General features: G+C 46.1%; 1 protein-coding gene and 1 long non-coding RNA gene across 11 annotated transcripts in view; one reads left to right on the forward strand and one right to left on the reverse strand.

Moving 5' to 3' along the window:
- Nucleotides 1-17,877, forward strand: part of PTPRT (protein tyrosine phosphatase receptor type T) — a 458,515-nt gene that overhangs the window by 244,534 nt on the left and 196,104 nt on the right. For all 10 annotated transcript variants that reach the window (XM_063960280.1, XM_063960277.1, XM_063960271.1 and 7 more), the window contains exon 4: nt 17,762-17,843. In XM_063960280.1, the coding sequence (XP_063816350.1) occupies nt 17,762-17,843 (82 nt within the window). The remainder of the gene's footprint in view (nt 1-17,761; nt 17,844-17,877) is intronic.
- LOC135055813 (uncharacterized) overlaps nt 1-17,877 on the reverse strand; it is an 80,540-nt gene that overhangs the window by 27,452 nt on the left and 35,211 nt on the right. The window lies entirely within an intron of this gene.

Genomic DNA, 17,877 nt, shown 5'->3' on the forward strand with positions numbered 1-17,877 from the left:
CCAGCAGAGAGCAGCAATCTCTTCCTACAGAGTAAAATCTAATAACAATCTTATTTATTTCATATTTATTATTAGATTCAATTTGACTGTGAGCTAAACATTCTAAAATGAGATTTCATTCCGCAAGTGAGCAACTGTTGCCTGATTTATAAGTCTTGGCAGACGCTTTCTCCAACCTACCATCTAGGCGGTCATTAATTATGTAGTAATTTCAGTGGGATGCTGATGCCTTCTTCTAATCACCTCCAATACCAAGACGCCACATAGGCTGGAGACTGTGCAGGAGGTGGAGCTCATATGATTTGCCACATTATTGTTTTATTACCTTTATCTTGTATATGCATCATCTATTAATTACAGACGTAAAAAAAAAACCTTAGCAATTGGATCGGTTAATGCCTAATTATTTCCATTTTGCATGAAGGATTGGCACCATATATCAATGGGAAACCCAAATAAGATTTTTTTTTAAAAAGGCATTGAGGGAGGAAATTCTATTATACAATGAAACCAATGTAACTGATATCCAAATACAGTCATTTCAATGTAATTGATTACACAAAATCAATAAGTTACACTTGAAAATTGATAAACAAATATGTTGTGTGAATAATAAAACTGAGTCACTTAATAAGTGCTACATAAAGGTAAAATAACTAGAAATAAAATAATGATTGTTTATCCATGCTGATGAAGAATTATAATATTAGATTGTTTATTCTTATATAGTATTACAATTAAGCAATGCAATTTACAAATATGAATACATACTGATTGATACATATTGATATAATCAATGCATATTTTGTAGTATGACTACTCATTCAATAAATCTCCTGCAAGTTAATCAAACGTTATAAATATATTCACATACTAATTACAACTTACAATGTGCTCAAGTACAATGACATTTAAGATCCATATTATTTAACATTTGAAAATACATGAAGAGCTCAGAGTCTAATCTGAAATTCTCCATATAATAAAGTATATAGTATCATTGCACTGAGAAACACTATAATAATAAGGCACTGTACAAGTCCTTACCAGAGAGTCACAGGAGAGCACACACCACTGGTATCCGGTTGATAGATAGACAGTGTCTAGTTAGACAGTCAGTAGATAGACACCATATGTTAGACAGACATTAGGTCGACAGGGTCATAAGGTCAACAGGGTCAAAAGGTCGACATGAAAATGGTCAACATAAAAAAGATAGACAAATCTTTTTTTTTTAAATTTAACATGTTTTTGGACTATTTCATACCTTCTCTATCCATGTTGGCATAGAGCTGGTTATAAACCTTGTGGCGAGCGCAGCGAGCCACCGAGCCTGAAGCGTGGCGAGCGTATGTCTTTCTACAATTGGGGGTCCCAGATGACAAAACTATCCAAACAAACCACAAAAATGCAAAAAACATGGTGTCTACCTTTTTTAGGTCGACCATTTTCATGTTGACCTTTTGACCCAGTCGACCTTTTGTACTGTCTACCTCTTCATGTCGACCTTTTGACCCTGTCGACCTAATGTCTGTCTAACATATGATGTCTATCTATTGACTGTCTAACTCAGCGGTGGCTAACTTGTGGCTCTTGAGCCACATGCGGCTCTTTCTTTCTTCAAATGTGGCTCCTAACACACAAAGTCACATGACCACAACAGTTCCGGTAACCACTGCTCTCAAGAAAAACACGCACCAGCACTACGGGGACTTAGAACTGAGGGAGTCAGATACTAGAGATGAGACACCCACCAGCAAACAGAGGACACATAAGGGGCTGCTGCAGTGGCATGAATTGGGGGAAGCTGAAGTGGCACAGAAGAGTGCTGGCTGAAGTGACAGGAGGGTGCTGGCTGAAGTGACAGGAGGGTGCTGGCTGGAGTGACAGGAGGGTGCTGGCTGGAGTGACAGGAGGGTGCTGGCTGGAGTGACAGGAGGGTGCTGGCTGGAGTGACAAGAGGGTGCTGGCTGGAGTGACAAGAGGGTGCTGGCTGGAGTGACAGGAGGGTGCTGGCTGGAGTGACAGGAGGGTGCTGGCTGGAGTGACAAGAGGGTGCTGGTTGGAGTGACACAAGCTGAAGTGTATTATGTGAATCTGGATTTTTCAATATATTTTATGTGGATCTGGCTTTTACAATTATTTTATGTGGAAGTGGCTTTTTCAATGTATTTTACCAGCGGCGTGACCTAGAAGGCACAAGGCCACACCCCATTTTTGCATGTGCGTATTCGGCTCGATGTCGGCTCTTTGACATACCTAACACATTTTTTTTGGCTTTGTCTCTGACTGGTTAGCCACCCCTGGTCTAACTAGACACTATCTATCTTTTATAGCACACCCGCAGAGAGGTCTCCTACATCCACATTCATAGGATGTAGGAGACCTCTCTGCTAGGTTGCAATAGACCTAAATCTCCTGCATATAATGGTGTCCCAGAGATTAAGCTGATACGTTTAGTCTGCATCTTCAAGTGATGAGACAATCACAATGATATATACATTTTACAGATGTCCAGCTGAACAGATAATAGCCTTAACACGCGAAACAAAGCCAACTCTAGTGCTTCACTACTATTGAGAGTTACTTAATGTTTTGTTCATATGTTTGTAAATCCAGTCATAAGGACACAGAAACATGTGAGTTCACTGCTGTGCTGTTTTATTCCATCACCAACTCCAAGCACACTGCACACTGGACCACCCACTTCCCAGCATCCCCCTGATCCCAGGGACCATCACTGAAGATTCAGGCTTACACATATTAGTAAGGGAGTGTCTACAAATATTAAGCATTCTAATACACTAACATTACATTCTCTTAAAGATAAACCCAGTACGCTTCAATGCAACAATTAGCAACGTCATATTAAGAACATCATCTAACACGTTTCAATGAGTCTCTCAGGTCTGCGTATTTCCCTTTTGGGTCTTTCACACACAGTCTGTGTTTCATCGACCATGTTGGACCTTTCTAGAATCGTGGGGGGAAATAAGCTGATCGCTCAGAGAGTGGTGGTGTATAGATGATTATCAGCAGCAGCTTGGGAAGGGAATGCCAATCCCCAAAAACACACCTAAGTAGAAAAAATTACCAAGTTGCGCTAAACAATAAAAAAGCATTTATTTTTATGCATAAAATGTATTATGATAACAACAAATCTCCCGGGAGTACAATACACACTTTAACCTTAAAATGACATCTCTATAACTGTATACCTACTGCTATTTTTATAATAGAAGTACAGATTAGTACTATTCCAGAGCTTATGACCCCAGGGATATCACTTTAAATAAGATAATAACAACAGCAATGATTAGTAACTGTTAAAAGAAAAAATTAAAAAGTCTGTGTTGACATACATATAACTCACTTGGTCCACATGAATACCGAACAGTCCTGATCATTGATAACTATGAACTTATTCCAATGATCCTGAAGTAGACCGGACCCTTGTAACATTAAATTGACGCTCACGTAGTTGATGCTGTGAGCAAATGCATAATATGGTAAACCACTAGCCGCTGTGACAAGGGGAAGAGCCCGGAGCGATGTTGCTGCGGTCAGCCGCTGGCCCCTGCACGGGGAGTGGAGAGCCGTACCTGAAGTGACCGCCGGACTAGATGAAATGCGGCTGTATATAGCTGACACGCGGCTGCAATATCCGGACGGCTGGCTGTTACCTTGCGTGGCACGATGTATAGGCTCTCAACAGCAGGCGGCTGACCTGTGCTCCCACGGGCAGCTCCGATTGAGCCTCCCTGCAATTGCCAGTGTGTATAGAAGGCAGATGGACACTCAGGCAGCGGCTGGTCAGTGATCAGTGGTATACCGTGGTAGCAACAATAATAAAGAAAGCTGATCTCCCGCACAAACTCAGGCTGGATGAGGCTCCAAGTGAAGTTAGCAATGATGAACACCTGTATCCTTCTTTCTAGAATCGTGGTTTGTTCACCATTATCAGGATCATCATACATGTCAGATGAAGGGTATTCTTCAGTCATGTTGTCTTCATTATGGTTAGGTTGAGATCTTAAATCCACCTGATTTCTTCTTACTTCCGTTCCACGCTCTGTACGTATAGTATAAGATCTTGGTGCTACTTGTGCTTGCACAATACCTTTCTGCACCCAAATACCTTTCTCGTGATCTCTGAGACGGACTTGGTCACCCGATTTTAGATCAGATAAGCTTTTTGCTCGCCTGTCATGGAACAGTTTCTGTTTCGCCTGTTGACGTTCCTTACTCAGTCTGACCAACGCTGAGTTATGTGTATTAAGCAGTTCATCATGTATCGGGAGATTTGCTCTTATCCTCCTTCCCATCAGCATTTGTGCAGGAAAAAGTCCATTCTGTAAAGGTGTACTGCGGTAGATTAAAAGGCTTTTGTAGAAATCTTCTTTACCTTCTTGAGCTTTTTTCATGAGACTCTTTACAGTTTTTACTGAACTTTCCACCAACCCATTTGAGCGTGGATAGTGGGGACTTGACGTAGTATGGACAAATTCCCACTCATCAGCAAATTGTCTAAATTCAGCACTGGAAAACTGAGGACCATTGTCAGTGAACACTTCCATAGGAACACCATGCCTTGCAAAGATTGACTTCATGCAATTGATTACGGCTTTACTAGTAGTTGTATGTAGTGTCTTCACCTCAGGGTAGTTAGAGTAATAATCAGTCATGAATCTGCGACACTCCAGAAGGTGAGCACTCTGCAGCCACCACAGGAGAGATACCCTGGCCCTGGGGGACAGGGTGATCAACTGATGAATCTGTAGATGTGACCCGGACCACTTGTCCAGTAGGTCCCATTGGAAGGTCCTCGTATGGAACTTGCCGAAAGGAATGGCCTCGTAAGATGCCACCATCTTTCCCAGGACTCGAGTGCAGTGATGTACCGACACCTGTTTACGCTTCAATAGGTCCCTGACCAGAGTCATGAGTTCCTGGGCCTTTTCTATCGCAAGATAAACCCTTTTCTGGTCCGTATCCAGAATCATGCCTAAGAAGGTCAAATGGGTCGTAGGAACTAACTGTGACTTCGGGATATTGAGAATCCAGCCGTGTTGCTGTAACACCTCCAGTGAAAGTGACACGCTGTCACGCTGTTCAACAACTGCTCTCGTGATCTCACTTTTATTAGGAGATCGTCCAAGTATGGGATAATTGTGACCCCCTGCTTGCGCAGGAGCACCATCATTTCCGCCATTACCTTGATGAAAATCCTCGGGGCCGTGGAAAGCCCAAACGGCAACGTCTGAAATTGGTAATGACAATCCTGTACCGCAAATCTCGCATGATGAGGTGGATATATGGGAACATGAAGGTATGCATCCTTTATGTCCAGGGACACCATAAAATCCCCCCCTTCTAGGCTAGCGATGACCGCTCTGAGCGATTCCATCTTGAACTTGAACCTTTTCAAGTATAGGTTCAAGGATTTTAAATTTAAAATGGGTCTGACCGAACCGTCCGGTTTCGGGACTACAAATAGGGTTGAGTAATACCCCCTCCCTTGTTGAAGCAGGGAAACTTTGATCACCACCTGTTGAAGACACAATTTTTAAATTGCATTTAAGACTATCTCCCTTTCTGGGGGAGAAGCTGGTAAGGCCGATTTGAAAAACCATCGAGGAGGCACCTCTTCGAATTCCAGCTTGTAACCATGGGAAACAATCTCTATTGACCAGGGATCCACCTGTGAGTGAACCCAGATGTGGCTGAAAAGTCGAAGAAGTGCCCCCACTGGGGCGGACTCCCTCAGCGGAGCCCCAGCGTCATGCGGTGGATTTTGTAGAGGCCGGGGAGGACTTCTGATCCTGGGAACTAGCTGTGGATGGCAGCTTTTTCCCTCTGGCAAGAAAGGACGTTCCTCGTGTTCTCTTGTTTTTATTTGACCGAAAGGACTGCATTTGATAATGTGGCGCTTTCTTAGGCTATGAGGGAATATAAGGCAAAAAATTTGATTTACCTGCCGTAGCAGTGGAGACCAGGTCCGAGAGACCTTCCCCAAACAATTCCTCACCCCTGTAAGGTACCCTCCATATGCCTCTTTGAGTCGGCATCACCTGTCCATTGCCGGGTCCATAGGACTTGTCTAGCAGAAATCGACATAGCGTTGACTCTAGAAACCAGTAGGCCATTGTCTCTTTGAGCATCCCTCCTATATAAGGCAGCATCTTTAATATGACCCAGGGTTAATAAAATGGTATCCTTATCCAGGGTATCCAATTCCGCAGATAAAGTATCTGTCCACGCTGCTACAGCGCTACAAACCCAAGCCGACGCTATCGCCGGTCTGAGTAAGGTACCAGAGTGTATGTAAATGGACTTTAATGTAGCCTCCTGCTTGCGATCAGCAGGATCCCTGAGGGTAGCCGTATCTTGGGATGGTAGTGCTACCTTTTTGGATAAGCGGGTCAACACTTTGTCTACCTTCGGGGAGGATTCCCACCGTATCCTGTCCTTAGTCGGGAAAGGATACGCCATAAGAATCCTTTTGGGAATCAGCAGTTTCTTGTCTGGAGATTCCCAAGCCTTTTCAAATAACTCGTTCAGCTCATGAGAAGGGGTAAAGGTTACCTCAGGTTTCTTTTCTTTATACATGTGTACCCTCGTGTCAGGGACAGGGGGTTCCTCTGTGATATGCAAAACATCCTTTATTGAATACTTTTAGCCAATTTTGGCTGTAACTTTGCATCATCGTGGTCGACACTGGAGTCAGAATCCGTGTCGGTATTAGTGTCTACTATTTGGGATAGTGGGCGCTTTTGAGACCCAGAGGGTCCCTGCGATATAGGGGCAGGCAGGGCCTGACTCTCTGCATAATTCCTGGACTCAGCTTTGTCCAACCTTTTGTGCAACAAATTTACATTAGCACTTAAAACATTCCACATATCCACACAGTCAGGTGTCGGTGTTGCCGACGGAGACACCACATTCATTTGCTCCACCTCCTCACTAGGAAAGCCTTCTACCTCAGACATGCTGACACACGCGTACCGACACACCACACACTCAGGGAAACCTCTTATCTGAAGACAGTTCCCCCACAAAGGCCCTTTGGAGAGACAGAGAGAGAGAGTATGCCAGCACACACCCAGCGCTAATGACCCAGGAAAAAACACACTATATGTTTACCCAGGTAGCGCTGTAATTATCTATTTGCGCCAAATTATGTGCCCCCCCCCCCTTCTTTAAAACCCTCTTTCACCGTGTAAGCAGGGGAGAGTCCGGGGAGCTTCCTCTCAGCGGTGTGCTGTGGAGAAAATGGCGCTGGTGAGTGCTGAGGAACAAGCTCCGCCCCCTCAACGGCGGGCTTCGGTCCCGCTTAAAAATTCCAAATATTGCGGGGGATCTCTCTTATATACAGTGCCCAGCCTGTATATAAGTTTATTGCCACCTTTGGAGGTCCATATTGCTGCCCAGGGCGCCCCCCCTGCGCCCTGCACCCTTACAGTGACTGCCGTTTGTGTGTGCTGTGTGGGAGCAATGGCGCACAGCACTACCGCTGTGCGTTACCTCAGTGAAGATCTGAAGTCTTATGCCGCCTTTGAAGTCTTCTTTCTTCACATTCTCACCCGGCTTCTGCCTTCCGGCTCTGCAAGGAGGACGGCGGCGCGGCTCTGGGACGAACTAATGGTGTCCAGTAGCCTAAGAAACAGAGCCTAACATTAAAGTAGGTCTGTTTCTCTCCCCTCAGTCCCTCGCTGCAGGGAGTCTGTTGCCAGCAGGCTCCCTGAAAATAAAAAACCTAACAAATACTTTCTTTTCAGGAAAACTCAGGAGAGCTCCCTGTAATGCACCCAGTCTCCTCTGGGCACAGTAATAAACTGAGGTCTGGAGGAGGGGCATAGAGGGAGGAGCCAGTGCACACCCATACCTAAAGTTCTTTCTTAGTGCCCATGTCTCCTGCAGAGCCCGTCTATCCCCATGGTCCTTACGGAGTCCCCAGCATCCTCTAGGACGTAAGAGAAATAATAACTAATCTAGTATGTACCATAATGTATAAACAGATAAAGATTATTATTGTGGCTCTTGGGTTATTTGTAGTGTTGTGTTGGACATAGACTGTCCTCTGGGGCTTTACTAACAAGTGCAAATGTGCAGTACCATTAGCAAGTTAAATAATTATCCATTAGTTCTGATTAATCTAGTGCAAATAGACAATGAAGGCAAATGATTGATTGGCTGTTATGGATTATTGCACATTTGTATCTATGGTAACATTTCCAAGTCCATAAATAGTGCCATACCCCAAATCCCTGTGCTCAAATATAGACTAAAAGGTCAAATACACTGACAGGGTTTAAATCAACAAATAACCCCTAGCGTTGTATAAGCAATATGTACAAATTGCTAATAAAGTTAACTGGTAAATAATAGAAAGTTTTATATAAACAAGAAAAAATAAGAATTTACTTACCGATAATTCTATTTCTCGGAGTCCGTAGTGGATGCTGGGGTTCCTGAAAGGACCATGGGGAATAGCGGCTCCGCAGGAGACAGGGCACAAAAAGTAAAGCTTTAGGATCAGGTGGTGTGCACTGGCTCCTCCCCCTATGACCCTCCTCCAAGCCTCAGTTAGGATACTGTGCCCGGACGAGCGTACACAATAAGGAAGGATTTATGAATCCCGGGTAAGACTCATACCAGCCACACCAATCACACTGTACAACCTGTGATCTGAACCCAGTTAACAGTATGATAACAGCGGAGCCTCTGAAAGATGGCTCACAACAATAATAACCCGATTTTTGTAACTATGTACAAGTATTGCAGATAATCCGCACTTGGGATGGGCGCCCAGCATCCACTACGGACTCCGAGAAATAGAATTATCGGTAAGTAAATTCTTATTTTCTCTATCGTCCTAGTGGATGCTGGGGTTCCTGAAAGGACCATGGGGATTATACCAAAGCTCCCAAACGGGCGGGAGAGTGCGGATGACTCTGCAGCACCGAATGAGAGAACTCCAGGTCCTCCTTAGCCAGGTTATCAAATTTGTAGGAGTTTACAAACGTGTTTGCCCCTGACTAAATAGCCGCTCGGCAAAGTTGTAAAGCCGAGACCCCTCGGGCAGCCGCCCAAGATGAGCCCACCTTCCTTGTGGAATGGGCATTTACATATTTTGGCTGTGGCAGGCCTGCCACAGAATGTGCAAGCTGAATTGTATTACACATCCAACTAGCAAAAGTCTGCTTAGAAGCAAGAGCACCCAGTTTGTTGGGTGCATACAGGATAACAGCAAGTCAGTTTTCCTGACTCCAGCCGTCCTGGAACCTATATTTTCAGGGCCCTGACCACATCTAGCAACTTGGAGTCCTCCAAGTCCCTAGTAGGCGCAAGACACCACAATAAGCTGGTTCAGGTGAAACACTGACACCACCTTAGGGAGAGAACTGGGGACGAGTCCGCAGCTCTGCCCTGTCCGAATGGACAAACAGATATGGGCTTTTTTGAGAAAAAAACCACCAATTTTACACTCGCCTGGTCCAGGCCAGGTCCAAGAGCATGTTCACTTTTCATGTGAGATGCTTCAAATCCACAGATTTGACTGGTTTTAAACCAATGTGTTTTGAGGAATCCCAGAACTACGTTGAGATCCCACAGTGCCACTGGAGGCACAAAAGGGGGTTGTATATGCAATACTCCCTTGACAAACTTCTGGACTTCAGGAACTGAAGCCAATTCTTTCTGGAAGAAAAATCGACAGGGCCGAAATTTGAACCTTAATGGACCCCAATTTGAGGCCCATAGACACCCCTGTTTGCAGGAAATGCAGGAATCGACCGAGTTGAAATTTCTTCGTGGGGCCTTCCTGGCCTCACACCACGCAACATATTTTCGCCACATGTGGTGATAATGTTGTGCGGTCACCTCCTTTCTGGCTTTGACCAGGGTAGGAATGACCTCTTCCTGAATGCCTTTTCCCTTAGGATCCGGCGTTCCACCGCCATGCCGTCAAACGCAGCTGCGGTAAGTCTTGGAACAGACATGGTACTTGCTGAAACAAGTCCCTTCTTAGCGGCAGAGGCCATAAGTCCTCTGTGAGCATCTCTTGAAGTTCCGGGTACCAAGTCCTTCTTGGCCAATCCGGAGCCATGAGTATAGTTCTTACTCCTCTACGTCTTATAATTCTCAGTACCTTAGGTATGAAAAGCAGAGGATGGAACACATACACCGACTGGTACACCCACGGTGTTACCAGAACGTCCACAGCTATTGCCTGAGGGTCTCTTAACCTGGCGCAATACCTGTCCCGTTTTTTGTTCAGACGGGATGCAATCATGTCCACCTTTGGTAATTCCCAACGGTTTACAATCATGTGGAAAACTTCCCCATGAAGTTCCCACTCTGCCGGGTGGAGGTCGTGCCTACTGAGGAAGTCTGCTTCCCAGTTTCCATTCCCGGAATGAAACACTGCTGACAGTGCTATCACATGATTTTCCGCCCAGCGAAAAGTCCTTGCAGTTTTTGCCACTGCCCTCCTGCTTCTTGTGCCGCCCTGTCTATTTACGTGGGCGACTGCCGTGATGTTTTATCCCACTGGATCAATACCGGCTGACCTTGAAGCAGAGGTCTTGCTAAGCGTAGAGCATTATAAATTTACCCTTAGCTATATTTATGTGGAGAAAAGTCTCCAGACTTGATCACACTCCCTGGAAATTTTTTCCTTGTGTGACTGCTCCCCAGCCTCTCGGGCTGGCCTCCGTGGTCACCAACATCCAAAACTGAATGCCGAATCTGCGGCCCTCTAGAAGATGAGCACTCTGTAACCACCACAGGAGAGACACCCTTGTCCTTGGATATAGGGTTATCCGCTGATGCATCTGAAGATGCGATCCGGACCATTTGTCCAGCAGATCCCACTGAAAAGTTCTTGCATGAAATCTGCCGACTGGAATTGCTTCGAAGGAAGTCACCATTTTTTTACCATGGCCCTTGTGCAATGATGCACTGATTTTAGGAGGTTCCTGACTAGCTCGGATAACTCCCTGGCTTTCTCTTCCGGGAGAAACACCTTTTTCTGGACTGTGTCCAGAATCATCCCTAAGCACAGGAGACTTGTTGTCGGGATCAGCTGCGAATTTGGAATATTTAGAATCCACCCCTGCTGTTGTAACAGTATCCGAGATAGTGCTACTCCGACCTCCAACTGTTCCCTGGACTTTGCCCTTATCAGGAGATCGTCCAAGTAAGGGATAATTAAGACGCCTTTTCTTCGAAGAAGAACCATCATTTCGGCCATTACCTTGGTAAAGACCCGGGGTGCCGTGGACAATCCAAACAGCAGCGTCTGAAACTGATAGTGACAGTTCTGTACCACGAACCTGAGGTACCCTTAGTGATAAGGGCAAATTTGGGACATGGAGGTAAGCATCCCTGATGTCTCGGGACACCATATAGTCCCCTTCTTCCCGGTTCGTTATCACTGCTCTGAGTGACTCCATCTTGATTTGAACCTTTGTAAGTGTTCAAATTTTTTTAGATTTAGAATAGGTCTCACCTAGCCTTCTGGCTTCAGTACCACAATATAGTGTGGAATAATACCCCTTTTCTTGTTGTAGGAGGGGTAATTTAATTATCACCTGCTGGGAATACAGCTCGTGAATTGTTTCCCATACTGCCTCCTTGTCGGAGGGAGACCTTGGTAAAGCAGACTTCAGGAGCCTGCGCAGGGGAAACGTCTCGACATTCCAATCTGTACCCCTGGGATACTACTTGTAGGATCCAGGGGTCCTGTACGGTCTCAGCGTCCTGCTGAGAGCTTGTCAGAAGCGGTGGAACGCTTCTGTTCCTGGGAATGGGCTGCCTGCTGCAGTCTTCTTCCCTTTCCTCTATCCCTGGGCAGATATGACTCTTATAGGGACGAAAGGACTGAAGCTGAAAAGACGGTGTCTTTTTCTGCAGAGATGTGACTTAGGGTAAAAACGGTGGATTTTCCAGCAGTTGCCGTGGCCACCAGGTCCGATGGACCGACCCCAAATAACTCCTCTTCCTTTATACGGCAATACACCTTTGTGCCGTTTGGAATCTGCATCACCTGACCACTGTCGTGTCCATAAACATCTTCTGGCAGATATGGACATCGCACTTACTCTTGATGCCAGAGTGCAAATATCCCTCTGTGCATCTCGCATATATAGAAATGCATCCTTTAAATGCTCTATAGTCAATAAAATACTGTCCCTGTCAAGGGTATCAATATTTTTAGTCAGGGTATCCGACCAAGCCACCCCAGCTCTGCACATCCAGGCTGAGGCGATCGCTGGTCGCAGTATAACACCAGTATGTGTGTATATACTTTTTATGATATTTTCCAGCCTCCTGTCAGCTGGCTCCTTGAGGACCGCCCTATCTATAGACGGTACCGCCACTTGTTCTGATAAGCGTGTGAGCGCCTTATCCACCCTAAGGGGTGTTTCCCAACGCGCCCTAACTTCTGGCGGGAAAGGGTATACCGCCCATATTTTCTATCGGGGGGAACCCACGCATCATCACACACTTCATTTAATTTATCTGATTCAGGAAAAACTACGGTAGTTTTTTCACATCCCACATAATACCCTCTTTTGTGGTACTTGTAGTATCAGAAATATGTAACACCTCCTTCATTGCCCTTAACGTGTGGCCCTAATAAGGAATACGTTTGTTTATTCACCGTCGACACTGGATTCAGTGTCCCTGTCTGTGTCTGTGTCGACCGACTAAAGTAAACGGGCGTTTTAAAACCCCTGACGGGTTTTTTGAGACGTCTGGACCGGTACTAATTGTTTGTCGGCCGTCTCATGTCGTCAACCGACCTTGCCGCGTGTTGACATTATCACGTAATTCCCTAAATAAGCCATCCATTCCGGTGTCGACTCCCTAGAGAGTGACATCACCATTACAGGCAATTTCTCCGCCTCCTCACCAACATCGTCCTCATACATGTCGACACACACGTACCGACACACAGCACACACACAGGGAATGCTCTGATAGAGGACAGGACCTACTAGCCCTTTGGAGAGACAGAGGGAGAGTTTGCCAGCACACACCAAAAACGCTATAATTATATAGGGACAACCTTATATAAGTGTTTTCCCTTATAGCATCTTTTTTATATATTTCTAACGCCAAATTAGTGCCCCCCCTCTCTGTTTTAACCCTGTTTCTGTAGTGCAGTGCAGGGGAGAGCCTGGGAGCCTTCCCTCCAGCCTTTCTGTGAGGGAAAATGGCGCTGTGTGCTGAGGAGATAGGCCCCGCCCCTTTTTCGGCGGCCTCGTCTCCCGCTCTTAACGGATTCTGGCAGGGGTTAAATATCTCCATATAGCCCCCGGAGGCTATATGTGAGGTATTTTTAGCCAAAAATAGGTTTTCATTGCCTCCCAGGGCGCCCCCCTCCCAGCGCCCTGCACCCTCAGTGACTGCCGTGTGAAGTGTGCTGAGAGGAAATGGCGCACAGCTGCAGTGCTGTGCGCTACCTTAAGAAGACTGAGGAGTCTTCATGCCGCCGATTCTGGACCTTCTTCTTGTTTCAGCATCTGCAAGGGGGCCGGCGGCGAGGCTCCGGTGACCATCCAGGCTGTACCTGTGATCGTCCCTCTGGAGCTAATGTCCAGTAGCCAAAGAAGCCAATCCATCCTGCACGCAGGTGAGTTCACTTCTTCTCCCCTAAGTCCCTCGTTGCAGTGATCCTGTTGCCAGCAGGACTCACTGTAAAATAAAAAACCTAAGCTAAACTTTTCTAAGCAGCTCTTTAGGAGAGCCACCTAGATTGCACCCTTCTCGGCCGGGCACAAAAATCTAACTGAGGCTTGGAGGAGGGTCATAGGGGGAGGAGCCAGTGCACACCACCTGATCCTAAAGCTTTACTTTTTGTGCCCTGTCTCCTGCGGAGCCGCTATTCCCCATGGTCCTTTCAGGAACCCCAGCATCCACTAGGACGATAGAGAAAACACAAGTACAATGACAGCTGAACTTCCACACGATATGTAGATTCCTGTATTGGCCGCTGTCATCAGCTTCTGCCACACAAATTAATTTTAAAAATGTCAAAACAGTCTAGATCTAAGGGGGACATGTAGTAAGCAGTGATAAAAGCGGAGAAGTGAGCCAGTGGAGAAGTTGCCCATGGCAACCAATCCACTGCTCTGCTGATTGGTTGCCATGGGTCACTTCTCCACTGGCTCACTTCTCCACTTTTATCACCGCTTAGTACATGTCCCCCATAGTCACTAGAATAAGTAGAAGCTTTCCATAGGTCAAATGCTTGATAAAAACACAGCAGAAAGTAGTAAAGCACAGAGCACAGTAAAAATGTAGCTATATTCTCCAACATGTTACATTGACGTGTGAAGTGACATCCCAGCTTTTGTATATGTGTTTCAAGCTCAGACCAATGTGTACAAGTATGATGCGGTTACATTGCCGGCAGTCAGGAGGATACCAACGCCGGAATCCTGACCACTGACAATGCCGACAGCCGGAATCCTGGCTAACAGGGGCTATTCCCATAGAGTGGTAATAGAACCTGTGGCGAGCGCAGCATGAACTAGTGTTCATGTAGTTCAGGGGTGGGGAACCTCCGGCCCGCGGGCCATATACGGCCCGCGAAGCCGTTTGGTCCGGCCCACCAGGTTGTGTCAGTGAGACACGCTGCCGCTCAGTCGGGCGGCAGCGTGTCTCAGCTGTCAGAGCAGGGAGACGGAGGAGAGCGCGGCTGTAGAATGGGACCAGCGGCGTGTAGTACTTCAAACCAGCCGCCGGTCCGTGAGCCAATCAGAGCTCGCGGACCGGCAGCCAATCAGGAGCCGCGGCTGCCGGTCCGCGAGCTCTGATTGGCTCTCGAACCGGCGGCTGATTTGAAGTACTACACGCCGCCGCTTTCACCCGACAGCCTCGCTCTCCTCCGTCGCGTCCACGGTAAGCAGCACGGAGGGGAGAGGGGAGGGCATTTGTATACCTGGCACTGTGGGGGCTGTATACCTGGCACTGTGGGGGGTATTTGTATACCTGGCACTGTGGGGGCTGTATACCTGGCACTGTGGGGGGCATTTGTATACCTGGCACTGTGGGGGAATCTGTATACCTGGCACTGTGGGGGCTGTATACCTGGCACTGTGGGGGATATTTGTATACCTGGCACTGTGGGGGGCATTTGTATACCTGGCACTGTGGGGGAATCTGTATACCTGGCACTGTGGGGGCTGTATACCTGGCACTGTGGGGGGTATTTGTATACCTGGCACTGTGGGGGGCATTTGTATACCTGGCACTGTGAGGGGCATTTGTATACCTGGCACTGTGAGGGGCATTTGTATACCTGGCACTGTGGGGGGTATTTGTATACCTGGCACTGTGGGGGCAATTGTGGATCTGGCACCGCACTATTGGGGGCATATGTGTATCACGTCCCATTTTAACTGGCCACACCCATTTTTTTGGCACGTGCGCGCCTCCGGCGCGCACACACAGTAACTCTAAGGGGCAGACCTACTGGGGGGCAGGGTCATTTTTTAAGTTGAAAATTTTTGTATGGCCCCCGAAGGATTTTATAAATATCCAAATGGCCCTCGGTAGAAAAAAGGTTCCCCACCCCTGATGTAGTTGAACGATTATTTGCAGCTGCGCATGCATGGAAGTTTTTGTAATCTCCACAACACATTGTTTACGTAGAGTGTACACACATTGGTGCTGCTGTACTGGGCATGCATTACTCAGAGTGTACACACACAGGTGCTGCTGTATGGGGCATGCATTATACAGAGTGTACACACACAGGTGCTGCTGTACGGGGCATGCATTACTCAGAGTGTACGCACACAGGTGCTGCTGTATGGGGCATGCATTATACAGAGTGTACACACACAGGTGCTGCTGTACGGGGCATGCATTATACAGAGTATACACAGGTGCTAATGTGATCAGGACAGGCCATATCAGAAAGGTGGCTGGGAAGAGATAGGCATTCCTGGGCGGTGACTGGGAGTTGGTTAGTAGTGCATGTAAAACATGGTCTGTTCAGTGGGTGTATTATGGGTGTATTGAGGGCATTTCATTTCAAGTGGCTGCGTTTCCAGATGCACAGTCACAAGCATAGGAGGCCATGGAGAAACTGCACCTACCATAGGGCTTGTGCAAGTTATGATGGTGCAACCAATGGTGACGTACTGAATAAGGATGAACCAATTGGCATTACAGCATACACATGTACCTAAAGTGATGTACACAAGGGAAGGAGTTTGTAGGCCATTTCAATAACTTGCAGATATGAGACTGCCTTCTCGTTTACGTGCGACTCTGAGTCTTACATTTCATGCAGCCACAGCAGAATAAAGAATACATGTCATTATTTTGAACTCTGCCAGATACTAAGGGGTATATTCACTACAGTGAGGGGTTTTAGTAGTGGAGATGTTGGCAATAGCAACCAATCAGATTTTAGCTATTCATTTCTAGAAGGTGCTAGATAAATAAGTAGAATCTGATTGGTTGCTGTGGGTGACATCTCCACTTCTAAAAATATGCACTTTAGTAAATATACCCCTTAGTGGACAACTACTAGAGAAGTAATGAAGGTCCATAATTGTGTCTATTTATAAGCAAAATCTGGCAAGTGACTGCTGTGCATCCCGTTAATGTACCCATACAATACAGACAGAGGCATTTCTAGAGAGGAGGAGGCCCGTGTGCAGGCTCCATATGGGTCCCCTCCTTCAGCACTTAGCTCTGGACACTAAGGACCCTAGCGCTGTCCCAGAGTCTACAGCACAAGCGCAGATCTCCAGGAAGATTGCACGGCGGTCATTTTCCCAGTGATTTTTCTACTGTGTATGATGTGCTCCACCGCTGGACTCTGCTGGGTAAGTATTATAAATAATGGGTGCAGGGTGTGGGCTTCCCTGGACCGAGAGGGTCCATGTGCACTGCACACACTGCACCCATTATTAATGTGATTACACCACAGATCCACCCCGTGACCCCCTTCCCAAGGCTCTCAGATTTTTTTGCTACAATTTAAGGTATTGGCTAAAGCTGTTTTACCATAAATTAATGTAAAGCATCTTGCCTTTCTGAGGTATTCACTTCAATAGACCTTCAGTAACCCCTAACCCCCCACCCCCCAATAATCACCCCAACAGATCTTGCCTGGTCCAACCATCAAAGTTAGCTTCACTGCCCCCCTTCCCTTTATATTCCAGTGTGCTCTGTCTAATTACACATATATATCCTCTCAATCCCAACATGCCACTGATGCTATTGTGCTACTGTTATCCTTCATTTAAGGCTCATTACTCATTTATGTTCGCTGCTTACAATGGACTATTTTTAGATATATTGAACCATAATTGCACATTCTTGTGTACTGGCATTTTCTGTATCCTTTTGTATCTCAATGAAAACAAAGAGATTTTTTTTAAAGTAATTAAATATGAAGGCAGGTAATGCCACTGTACTCGTACAGTCATAGTAATACATATTGTCATTGTCATATATTTGCTTGTCACTTACATATGCTGCACTGAGGCAATACTGATGAATATGCAGATTATTCATTCAATAATAACCATTGCCTCAAGCTGTAGTGATGTCAGTGGCACATAATGACTTAATAATGTATTCTCATGAATATTGTTTCAGACCACAAAAAGAATGCCTCTACTGTGCGTAGGTGAAAGGTGTATACACTTTTAAAGAAATGTTAATGAGCAATCTTATACAAACATTATACAGAAATGTGAAGATTTCCAACTGTGTTTCCCTTTTGCAGATTATATTTGAAGCCGTCTCTGTTAAGGATCACTCTGGATACATTGCTGTGGATGAAGTTCGTGTTCTGGCTCACCCATGCAGTATGAGAAACTACATTATACCCCTATTGTGTCT

This window comes from Pseudophryne corroboree, chromosome 3, assembly GCF_028390025.1.
Source record: "Pseudophryne corroboree isolate aPseCor3 chromosome 3, aPseCor3.hap2, whole genome shotgun sequence".
Lineage (NCBI taxonomy): Eukaryota > Metazoa > Chordata > Amphibia > Anura > Myobatrachidae > Pseudophryne > Pseudophryne corroboree.